The sequence below is a fragment of the Macaca thibetana genome, chromosome Y (assembly GCF_024542745.1).
Source record: "Macaca thibetana thibetana isolate TM-01 chromosome Y, ASM2454274v1, whole genome shotgun sequence".
Classification (NCBI taxonomy): Eukaryota; Metazoa; Chordata; class Mammalia; order Primates; family Cercopithecidae; genus Macaca; species Macaca thibetana.
Genome location: NC_065599.1, coordinates 7,388,021 through 7,400,645, shown reverse-complemented (window position 1 = coordinate 7,400,645; position 12,625 = coordinate 7,388,021). Strand labels below are relative to the sequence as shown.

General features: G+C 42.5%; 1 protein-coding gene across 1 annotated transcript; it reads left to right on the top strand.

Moving 5' to 3' along the window:
• The first annotated feature begins 2,715 nt into the window (after window positions 1–2,715).
• LOC126947182 (protein SCO1 homolog, mitochondrial-like) lies at window positions 2,716–3,932 on the top strand. Its single transcript, XM_050777910.1, has one exon. The coding sequence runs from the start codon at window positions 2,716–2,718 to the stop codon at window positions 3,550–3,552; it is 837 nt and encodes a 278-aa protein (XP_050633867.1). The 3' UTR covers window positions 3,553–3,932.
• The last annotated feature ends 8,693 nt before the right edge of the window (window positions 3,933–12,625 follow it).

Here is a 12,625-nt window from a genome sequence, read left to right as displayed (position 1 = left end):
AGAGAGAAATTTCTAGATAAACTCATATGTCTGGTTTTGAACATACAAATTGGTCAGCTTTATCATTGTCAATTGTGTTTTTCAATCATAATAGATTTAGAGATGGGGAAATTTGTTTTATTTTATTATATTTTTCTGTAGAGATGGGGCCTTGCCATATTACTAGGCAGTTCTTAAACTCCTGGGCTCAGGTGATCCTCCTGCCTTGGGCTCTCAAAATCCTGGGATTGGAGGTATGAGACATCAGGCCTGACTTAGATAGAGAAAAAATTTGTATTGGGATAAGATGGCAAAATGGTGTCAAATAATAATGGTGATAATGAATATCTGGTTTTTTTTTCTTGACTATTTAGCCTTTTAATTACTTAAACAAATGGGCAAGGATGTGAACAGACACTTAAAGACACTTTCCAAATCAAGACATTTATGCAGCCAACAGACATACGAAAAAATGCTAATCATCACTGATCATCAGAGAAATGCAAATCAAACCCACAATGAGATACCATCTAATGCCAGTTATAATGATGATCATTAAAAAGTCAGGAAACAATAGGTGCTGGAGAGGTTATGGAAAAATAGGAGTGCTTTTACACTGTTCGTGGGAGTGTAAATTAGTTCCACCATTGTGGAAGTCAGTGTGGCAATTCCTCAAGGATCTAGAACTAGAAATATCATTTGACCCAGCAATCCCATTACTGGGTATATACCCAAAGGATTATAAATCATTCTACGATAAAGACACATGCACAAGTATATTTATTGCAGTACTGTTCACAATAGCAAAGACTTGGAACCAACCCAAGTGTCCTTCAGTGATAAGAATACTATTCAGCCATAAAAGAGGATGAGTTCTTGTCCTTTGCAGGGATATGGATGAAGCTGGAAACCATCATTTTCATCAAACTATCACAAGATTAGAATACCAAACCCTGCGTGTTCTCACTTATAAGCGAGAGTTGAACAATGAGAACACATGGACACAGGGAGGGGAGCATCACATACCAGGGCCTGTTGGGAGTGTGGGGCTAGAAGGGATAATATTAGGAGAAATACCTAATTTTGGTGAGGGATTGACATTTGCAGCAAACCACCATGGCACATGTATACCTATGTAACAAACCTACACATTCTGCACACGTAGACCAGAGCTTAAACTACAATTTAAATGTATATAGTTCCATAAACATAGAGATTTATTTAAATAAATGTACAGAATTTCTTTTGGAGAGTTTGGCTAGCCATCTAGGAGGAAAAAAAACTGCAATGGAGTAACATCCAGCTTTGCTTGTTACTCTGTAAACCTGTGAAGCCTTATATTTTTGAATAAAATAACTGTCCAAGTATAAAAATAGATTTTGAAACAGAATTTCAGATTTTGTTCTTTATTCTTAAAATATATAGTGAATAACTTCAATGATATAATTAGCTTTCATGAATTTGAGAAAATATTTTACATGAGAAATTAGTTTATTTTGTTTTCCTCACATTTCAATTTTTTGTCTATAATATAGTAAAATTTATGTGCTATGAAATGCACAATGTTAACTCTATAATTTGTTGAGTTTTGATAAATACTTACTCTCAAGTAACCAACATTTAAAATGCAGAACTTTTCCATGACCATAAGAAAGTTCCCTTATGGTTGGAAGAGTTAAAGAGGAAAGAAGGCCCCACATGGTGGCTCACTCCTGTAATCTCAGCACTTTGGGAGGCTGAGGCAGGCGGATCCTGAGGTCAGGAGTTCGAGACCATATAACACTTATATAGTCACACATACACACATACACACACGCACAGAAAGAAAAAACAGAAGACCCAGTAGTTATAAGATTTTTTTTCCTGCTAATTTACCAATTAGGTTATTGGCCTTATTAAATAATAGGGCTAGGGAAATAGTCTCTATGATCTAATAAACAAGTATAGCTGAAAGACAAAGATAGATTTTGAGAGGTAGTTCTTCACTTCTAATTATAGGGGTTCTGTACGGAAAACAGAGATTTTTCCCCAAATGGGATTTGTGACACCTTTTCTGTTTTCTCAAGGAGTCCCAGGTCACTGGAAGTCATTTTAGAGTCTCTCATACCTGCATGAAGAGTGGCAAGACAGAGTGGAGACAAATAATTCAGTTCACTTGGAAAAAAAAACTTTTCCAGGAAAACAAAATTTATGATAAGAAATACTTAAAGGCCTGTTGAATATATTAATAGCTTGGATATCCATTTCAATTTAACTCAGTGCTCTTCATCAAGGATGACAGTGAAAGAATTATATAAATGTCATGCCATTAAATTAAAGATTGGGTTATGTGTAGGAATTCTCTGTGATAATGAGAGGGATTTTCAGAAAAACATCCCAGATGCTGTTTGATCTGTGGCAAATCAGACACAGAGAAAAGGACATGAATACAAGCAATGCCTTCAACCCTAGCCACTTCCCGAAGAGGGAGAATGGCAGAGGTGGTTTTTGAATGGGTAACAGATGGAGGAGGAGTAGGATTTTGGGCTGAAAGCTTGGGGACAAGAGAGGTCACTGGGGCTGAGGGTTCAGATGGACCAGGAATGGATGCAGGGGAATGAGGATAGGAGTTTTTGAAAAAGGAGACACCCAGGGAGGTTTTTATTAAAAGGATTTCATGAGGGGTACAAAATAACACAAGGAGGATTGGGATTTAAGATAAAAGTAGAAGAGAACCGGTCTCTGAAGTTCCTGGCGATGCTGGTCCTAGTACCTGGACGAGTTGTGCGGCCTCTGGGTGGCCAACTTTGGCGCTTCTTGCCTCGCGGTCTCAAGCTTTGGGGCCCAGCCCAGGGAACTGCGAGAGTCTTGATGAGGCACTTCTGCGCGCCGCAAGCAGAGGTGTGGCGTGCCTCGGGGCTCCCTGGCTACTGCTTACGAACCCGGCCCCTCAGCACCGCGAGGCCGCCACCCCCACCCCCGTGGTCGGAGAAGGGCCCCAGAGACTCCACGCGCCCCTGGAAGCCCGGGCCTGTTTCCTGGAAGTCTTTAGCAATCACATTTGCTATTGGAGGAGCTTTACTGGCTGGAATGAAGTACATGAAGAATGGAAAGGCAGAGAAGTTAGAGAAGGAACGGCAGCGACAGATCGGCAAGCCTTTACTTGGGGGACCATTTTCCCTCACAACTCATACTGGGGAGCATAAAACTGACAAGGACTACTTGGGTCAGTGGTTATTGATTTATTTTGGCTTCACTCATTGCCCTCATGTCTGTCCAGAAGAACTAGAAAAGATGATTCAAGTCGTGGATGAAATAGATAGCATTACAACTCTGCCAGATCTAACTCCACTTTTCATCAGCATTGACCCAGGGTGGGACACAAAAGAAGCCATTGCAAAGTATGTGAAAGAATTTTCTCCCAAACTGGTTGGCTTGACTGGCATGAGAGAAGAAGTTGATCAAGTGGCCAGAGCATACAGAGTGTATTACAGCCCTGGCCCCAAGGACGAAGATGAAGACTACATAGTGGATCACACAATAATAATGTACTTGGTTAGACCAGATGGTGAATTCCTAGATTATTTTGGCTAGAACAAGAGGAAGGGAGAAATAGCCGCTTCAATTGTCTCACACATGAGGCCATACAGGAAAAGGAGCTAGCCAAAGCAGTGTTGCTGGATGCAGTATTCTCTTGCTAAGAGGAAGGAAACTTTGTCTCGCATAGGCGCTTATATAAATATAAACATATATAAATGCAGTCTACAGAATGGCCTTCATATCATGAGAACATTTCTGTTTTGAATGGGGATGTTACCCTTGCGTTCAACCAAAATTGATTCTTGGAACTGTAAAGTTTACAACCCAAAGTCAGAGGACCAAGTTAAAGTGAAGCCAGAAAAGGACACGGCAGGGTGAGACACAGCCAGCGCATTTTTGCCTGCAAACAGGCCCTCCCAGCAGCTTTGCTGCCTCTCCATAGTCTTGGACTCTTTCTCAAATAGCTGTGGAACTGAATTTCACGGAAAAGAATGTAATTTTCATAGTGCTCTTGCTTGTCTCTTCTTGAGTTCTTTCCTCTGAGTTCTTGGTGGCTAATAACAGTCAGATTAGGGTCTTTGCCGTTCAGAGTTGATACTTGAAAACTTCAGTTTTCCTTATTAATGAATATCACTATCAGATTTGACTAATGAATAGGAAATCAATCGTTTTTTTGGGAAAAAAACATCAGTTTGATTTCTCTAGGGGGTCTTTTATGTGATTTTTAGCTAAGTGGTATGCCAGGTTTTCAGTGACATACCAAATGAAAATAAAAAGGATATTGATCATGAGTGTGATGCTGAGTACCTCTCTGCATATACTGAATTGTACTTTGTGTAAAATAAACATATCCAATTTTGCTGTTTAAAAAAAAAAGATAAAAGTAGAAGAAAGCCTGAATATACAGAATCTCTTGCCATATGTCATTTCTGGTTATGAAGTTGTCAAGACTCCTGACAATCTGAAAGTTAAAGGTGCAATTTTCAGGCTATTGGCTGTCATTATCTAATCTGTATTGCAGCCAGGCTGTGTTGCAATAAAAAAACTAAATGTGAGCCAAATTTGGTGAAGCAGTGAAGGACACAGCCCAGTGGAGACGATATAGGGATATGAGATTGTTTGCCACCTGTGTGGGCTGGTGAGAAGCAGCTGAGGGTGTCTGTTTTTGTTCTAGGCATCTCTAGACAAAAGACAGAGACCCAGAACCCTCTTTCTAAAGAGGATGGCAAGTAGAGAAATAACTGCATGTCCCCAAGATTTCTTCTAGCTTAGTTGTACTGTCCTCTTGTGTCCAGAATTGATGGGGTGTTGGTCTTGCTGACTTTAAGAATGAAGCCACAGACCCTTCCAGTGAGTGTTACAGTTCTTAAAGATGGTGTGTCCAGAGTTTGTTCCTTCTGATATTCAGACATGTCCAGAGTTTCTTCCTTCTGGTGGGTTCATGGTCTTTTTGACTTCAGGAATGAAGCTGCAGACCTTCGCTGTGAGTGTTACAGTTCATAAGGGCGGCACATCCGGAGTTGTTCATTCCTCTCAGTGGGTTCATGGTCTCACTTTAGGAGTGAAGCTGCAGACCTTCACAGTGTTACAGCTCATTGACGTAAAGAGTGAGCAGCAGCAAGATTTTTTGCCAAGCACCACCAAACAAAGCTTCAGGAGCATGGAAAGGCACCTGAGCCGCTTGGGGCTGGTGGCTAAGGTGGTGTGCTTTTATTCCCTTATTTGGTCCCACCCACATCCTGTTGATTGGCCCATTTTACAGAGAGCTGATTGGTCCATTTTACAGAGTGCTGATTGGTCCGTTTTACAGAGTGCTGATTGGTCCATTTTTACCAAGCGCTGATTGGTGCATTTACAAACCTTTCGCTACACACAGAGTGTTGATTGGTGCACTTACAATCCTTTAGCTAGATAGAAAAGTTCTTCTAGTCCCCTAGCCAATTAGCTAGACACAGAGCCCTGATTGATGTATTTACAAACTTTTAGCTAGTCACAGAGCGCTAGTTGGTGCACTTACAATCCTTTAGCTTGTAGAAAATTTCTCCAAGTCCCCACCTGACCCAGAAGCCCAGCCGTCTTCACCTCTCAATCCCCCCTCTAAACAGGACACCCCAACTGCTATTGGGAATTTGGCTGATTACTGCTTTAGCTACTTCCTGCTGGATAGGGGCAAAGAAGGGGCCCTGCAGTTGTAGTGTCCTCCAGAGGAGAACTCTTTAGGCCAGTGGAGGGGCCAGCGGGTCAGTCCAGTGGTCCTCAGTAGAAGTTGTCACTTGAACTCATTTGGGGTTCAATTTGTAAGATCATCTGTAGCTTGATGGCCTCGATTCTAGTGGAAATAAATTTGACAAGAAGGCTAAAAATACAGGACCCAAAGGCGAGTAGCAGCAAGATGGCTGCCATGGGACCTAGAAAGAGGATAAGCCATGTTTCCCAACTCCAGATGTTGGTGTAAGAGTTTGAAAGGCATTCTCTGATTTCAGAAGCCTTTTCCTGTCAGCACCAGGTGGCATCTCGTACTATCCATGACTGGCTTGTGTAAAAAGAACACTCTTCCCCTAAGAAGATGCAGTCCTCCTTTATCAGCAGTGAGGAGGTCTAGGCCTTTGAGAGTCACTGCTGCCAAAGAGTCTATTTGGGATTGTAGAGTAAGGATAGACTTCATTATTTCTTGCAAGCTGTCTGAGAAATCCTTTGAGAGTGTGCAGTGGTAGGATAATGAAGTAGATAGACTGGCTATTCTGGTTCCTGTAGCAGTAGGCATTCCTAACCCTGTATGTTGGGGTATTAGTTGTATGGCTCTGTGCTGACAGACTTGAGCTTTGAGGGATACTGATAAGGTCTGATTTCCTGGCACAATGTTAATGTTGGGACTTAAAAGACTAAGGTGCAGGTGCTGGTCCAGTTAGTGGGGAGGCAGGTAAAGGTTGACGTTCCACATAATATACCTTGGCTAGGTAGACAGAACTGGTTGTGTATCTTAGAAAGTTATGTGAGTTTGTTGTTTTCATTTTCCCATACTCCTAGAGTACTTGGAAAGTAGCTCCAGTGAGTGGCTGGGAAAGGCTGTTGGGAGCAAACTGAGTGCTCCCTGTGTTCTATTTTCCCATTGGAGAAAAAACTGTTTTGTATCTACTAAGAACCATTTGAGAGAGTGGTTGAAAGAGGGGATAAGAAGGCATTCACTAGCGGTGGGGATGCTTCTTCAGGGAGTCCAGGGGTGAATGGTCATGCAGGGAGTATATTTGCCATTACAATAACTGGACTGTTTGTTAAGGAGGAGGAGGTGATGATTTTGGGGGATCCTGGGAAGCAGACAAGCCATCTGAATGGAGCTGTTTAGATGACTCGGAAGTTACTATGATCAGTTGGGACTTGAATTTATAGGTTGTAATTGCAGTGATGGGGTAGTAGGTTCCCCAGGGGCAAGCCCAATAACAGTTTGTGTTTGATGCATAAAGGGGTTTGGAAAGTTAAGATGGTATTTGAATTTACAGGACTGTGTATGGGCTTTTCATTCCTTGTGTAATAGGTGAGGTTGGAAACGTAAGAACATAAAAGTTGGATTGCATGTCTTGTTAGCGTATTATTGATCCTATCAGAGATGGGGAAGTCAGCTAATTATTGCATATTTAGGAGTCAGAAAGGATCTTTTCCTTCATAGTGAGGGTGGTAGGTTAAGTTGGTAAAGACCCAGTTTTTTGTAAGATTGGGATTGGCAATGTAAGCAGAGGTTGATAGAGAGATACGTAGCCAACAGTAATTTGTCAGGGAAGGATTGAACTGATTTAACAGAAAGTGGGTTAAGTTGTGAGTCTTGTAGAGTTAATTAGGAGCTAGTGGAAGGGGAGGGGTGATTATAAGAGGTATCCAAGGAAGCAGGAGGGATAGATAGGGAAAGAATAAATAGGAAAGTAAAGATGGTGCTCCAGAAAATGAGATCATTTTATCCAGGCTGAGTTAAAAGTAGAAGTAAATTGCTGTCAGAAGGATCAGTGGTAGGAGCATTTTTAGTCTGGGATGTTTCCTCCAAAATAGGAGATGCAAGTCCCCCAATGGTTCACAGGGGTATCAAGGCTGTTCTGGCTGATCTTGGGACTTCTGAGCTGACAGTCCCACAGGTTCCTCAGGGGATGTCCAAAATTTAACTCAGGTATGGTGAATCCAAGACTCCACTCCTGTCATCTTAACTGCGGTGGGGGTAGAGAGGATTACTGAATATGGTCCTTCCCACAAAGAGTCCATAGATGGGGAGGTACATGGGGAAGATTTGACCAACACTAGATCTGACTGAAACAACTCTGTTCCCTTTTCTCTGTGACATCTCTCCGGCAGGTTTTTAAGGTTTTGTTGATATTTTGCCAAAGAAGTTGTATCTTTGACCATTTTGGCCATTTCCTGATCAAGCAGGAGGTCATTTGTGAGAAAAGGTCATCCATACAGCATATCATATGGACTGATCCCCATTTTGTGAAGAGAATTTTGGATTCTCAACAAGGCCATGGGCAAAAGAGTAGGCCATGGGAGATGAGTTGCTTGTGTTAGATTCCTTAAGTGCCTCTTGAGTGTTTCATTTTCCTTCTTGACCTTCCCTGAGGATTGTGGCCTCCAGGTGCAGTGAATATAATATTGTATCCCTAGTGCCCTGGAAATTCCCTGAGTTATCATGGCTTTAAAAGCCAGATCATTGTCACTCTGTAGGGTTTGGGGAAGACAAATTCTAGGAATTATTTGACTAATGAGGACTTTAATGACTTCCTGGGCCTTCTCTGTCTTACAGGGAAAAGCTTCTATCCAATTTGTAAAGTATCAACACAGACCAACAAGTATTGAAATCCTTTTCACTTAGGCATATGGGTGAAGTCTAACTGCCAGTCCTCTCCAGGATAGTGACCTATTCTTTGTTGCCCCAAAGGGGCCTTACAATGAACCAAAGGATTGCTCCTTTGGCACACCTCATAGGCTTTCACTACCTGTTGGATGGTCCAGAGAGATTTGATCCTGCAAATAGAGATTTGGCCATTTGATTAGTGTTTTCAATACCCACATGAAAAGTTTGGTGGAGTGCTTTAAATATTTTCCACTGGCTGGCTTTGGGTATAAATACCTTTCCTCCTTATGTCATTAACCACTCTGAGGGGAGAAAACTATGTCCCCGTGAAAGTTGCCATTCTGTTTCATTCGGGGAATATTGGGGCTTAATCTCTTGGATAGGGTTGTTCCATACTCAGGGTCCTTCCATAGGTATTTCTAATGGGAGGTTCTGCCTGGCAGAAATTTTGGCTTCATCATCTGTTTGATGGTTTCCTTTTGCCTTTTCTCCTTCCCCTTTTTGATGGCTATGGCAGTGTAAGACTGCCACCTCCTTGGGTTTTTGCACTGCATGAAGTAACTCCATAATTTCTTTGTGGTATTCAGTGGGGTTTCCTCCAGGGATTAGAAACTCCTTTTTTTCCCCATATTGCAGCATGGGCATGTAGGATTAGATAAACATACTTGCCATCTGTATACACATTTATTCTTTTTCGCTTTCCCAGTTCTAAGGCTTGGGTAAGTACCACTAGTTCTGCTAACTGGGCACTGGTCCCTTGGGGAAGAGGTATGCATGTATGGTTACATCACTAACTATGACATAACCTGCCCTTTGAATCTGATTCTCCGCAAATGAAATTCCATCAGTATATAGATTAAGGGCAGGATTAGCTAAGGGGACTTCTAAGAGATCATCTCAGGTGGCACAAATCTGTACTATACTTTGTTGGCAGTCATGCTCGATTGGTTTCCCCTATCTTGGGAGAAAAGTGGCAGGGTTGGTGGACAGACACATTCATATTTGAAGCACTAGTCCCCCAAAGAGTAGCACCTAGTATCTAAGTAGGCAGTTGTCTGATAGCCATAAACTTCCTTTGGCACCTAGTATGCCATTTACATCATTAGTAGTCTAGACAGTGAGATCCTTTCTTGGTATTATTTTGATGGCCTCTGACACTAAGACTGCCACTGCCACAACTACCTGTAAATAGTGAGGCCAACCTTTTGTGATTACATCAGTTTCCTTACTTAGGTATGCCACTGGTTTTGTGGTTGTCCACTAGTCTGAGTAAGGACTCCAAGAGCTAAGGGAAGGCTTAAAGCTGGAGCTTGCACTAGGGCCTGCTTTAAGGTTTTGAAGGCTATTTCTGCCTCTGGTTCCCATTCTACTAGATAAGTATATGCCCTCTGGGTCTCCTTGATTCGAGTATAGAGGGGCCTGGTTATCTTGCTGTATTTGGGGATCCATAGTCAGCAAAAACCAGTGTTTGCAAGGAAGCTCTGCAGCTGTTTTAATGTCTTAGGGTGAGGATAAGTCAGTATAAACTGTATTTGTTCCTTGATGAAGTCCCTGGTTCCTCTGGCTAAGATTAGGCCTAGAAATTTGACATGCTGTAGGCAAAGCTGAGTCTTCAACCTAGACACCTTGTACCCTTGTTTAGCTAGAAAGTTCAAGAGATCTAGAATAGCCTGATGGCATGAGTCTACTGAACTGGTAGCCAAAAGTAAATCATCCACATACTGAAAGACCAGAGTGTGTGGACTTGAGAAGTGGTGTAGATATTGGGCCACTTCCTGACCAAACAGGTGAGGGCTATCCCTAAACCCTTGGGTCAAGATCATCCACATAAGTTGGGACGTGTGGTCTGTGAGATCCCCAAAGGCAAAGAGAAACTAGTAGTCAGAGTGCAGGGGAATACAGAAGAAGGCATCTTTGAGGTCCAGAACAGGAAACCATTCTGCTTCCTCTGGTATTTGGGAGAGCAGGTGTAGGGGTTGGGTACAATTGGACATAGAGGAATTACTGATCCATTGATGAATCTAAGATCTTGCATTACTCTCCACTGACCATTCGGTTTTTGTATTCTTAGAATTGGGATGTTGCAAGGACTGCTGCATTCTCTTACTAAGCCTTGAGCTTTTAAATGTTTAACAGTATCCTGGAATCCTTTATGAGCTTCAGATCTTAAGGGATATTGCCTTCGATAAAGAAAAGTGGTGGGATCTTTTAGCCTGATTTGGACTTGGCAGGCATTTTTTCCCTTCCAAATTGTCCTTCCAATGCCCCGTCTTCAGGGTTTATTCACTTCTCAAGTAGGGGACTACAAATGGGTAGCTTGTTCCCCATATTCATGTAGATAATAGCTCCAGCTTTGGCCGATACATCTGTAACTAATAAGGGTGTGGGACTTTCAGGCATAACAAGAAAGGCACGTGAAAAGAGCAAAGTCTCCCAATTACAACAGAAGAGGTGGAAGAAATACCTGGTTACAGGCTGTCCCAGGATTCCTTGGATGGTAACAGACCTTCAGAACTGTCCTCCAGGACAGGACATTAATACTGAGAAGGCTGTGCCAGTGTCCAGGAGGAAGGCAATTTCCTGGCCTTCAATGGGTAAACATACCCGGAGCTCAGTGAGGGTGATGACATGAGCTCGTGCTTGCCCTGGGCACCTTCAATCCTGTTGTTGGATCATCTGGTTGGGGGCTTCTGACCCAGAGAACCTTTGTCCTCTGAGGCAGTGCACCTTCCAGTGATTGCCTCAGCATAGCAGACATGGATAAGGGGGCGGCTTGTTTCTCACTGGACAATCTTTTTTAAAGTGCCCTTGTAAACCACATTGACAACAAGCCCTACTGGGTGATCAGCCTGCTTCATTTTCTGTCCTCTCTGAACCACCAAGATTTATTTGTCTGAGGGCCAAGACTAAGGCTTCAGTCTTTCTCTGATCTCATTTTTCCTTTGGGGCCTACTCCTCTTGGTCTCTATTGTAGAACACCAAGGTTGCCAGGTTTAATAATGCCTCCAGATTTTGTTCAGGGCACAAGGCTTTCTTGTTGAGCTTTCTCCTGATATCTGCGGCTGATTGGCAAAAAACTTATCTTTTAGAATCAACTGACCCCCAAGTGATTCGGGTGACAGGGGAGTATATTTTCTTAAGGCCTCCCATAGCCACTTCACTAAGGCAGAAGGATTTTCTTCCTTTCCCCGAGTTATGGTGGACATCACTGAATAATTCATGGGCTTTTTCCTAATTCTCCTTATTCCTTATTCTAGAACACAGGTCGACAGATGTTTATGAATCCAGTCCCCATGATCTGAGTCATGGTCTCAGTGGGGATCCACACTGGGGACAGCTTGCTGACTGGTAGGGAATTGGTCTCTTTCTTCGGCTGTCATTCTATCATTTACTTGATGAAGATAAATCTCTGAAATCCGAACTCCGAATGTGGCTAAAGCTGCATTCTTTTCATTAAATGTCAGGGTTTGATCTAACAATAGCATGACATCTTTCCAAATGAGATAGAAGGTTTTGCCCTAGACCCTGTAGGACATCTATGTATCTATCAGAATCATCTGAAAATGTCATCAGGTCTGCCTTGATCTGCTTTAAATCAGAGAGGGAGATAGGGACATGTACCCAGTTGGGCTAAATTCTTCTCCCCCTACAGCTTGAAGTGGACATAATAGATAGCCTGGGAGTTTTTGTGGTCCTTTGGATATTTCTTTGCTTATTTCCTTCTGGACAGGGAAGATTAGAGGAGGCTTACCATTAAAAGGAAGGGGCGCTATAGGAAGGTTAGGATATGGGGGTAAGTGGAAAGGTCCTCCTGTGGGATGTAAATTGCAAGCTTTGCATAATTGTGTATTCTCCTTCCATGAAAAGAAAGCTTGGACATAAGTTATTTCACTCCATTCACCTTCCCTCTTACAGAAAAGGTCAAGCTACAGGATAATATTATAATTTTCACTTCCCTCAGGTGGCCATTTTTCCCCATCAGAGAGAGAATATTAGGTATAGGCCATAGTGCAGAAAAAAAATCAGCTGCCTCTTTTTCAGGGTTTGTGGGTCAAATTGGTCCCCATGGCTTAGGATGCATTTCAAGAGTGAGCCTGTTAATGCCTAAGTGTTTGCTATCTGAAAGACAAAACCGCTCGCAGTTTTGGTTTGTTTGTTTCTCCCCTTGCTAAGAACCTATAACAACCCCTGGACCCTGTTGATTGGAATAGTTGCACTCATCAGTGTCACAGCAGAAACACTAGTCTTGCTCCTAGACCACAGGGAGGACCGAGGAAGGTCAGATTTAGTGGCCAT

Excerpts from the sequence above, each read along its gene's own strand:
- LOC126947182 (XM_050777910.1), top strand. The coding sequence starts at position 2,716 with ATGCTGGTCCTAGTACCTGGACGAGTTGTGCGGCCTCTGGGTGGCCAA.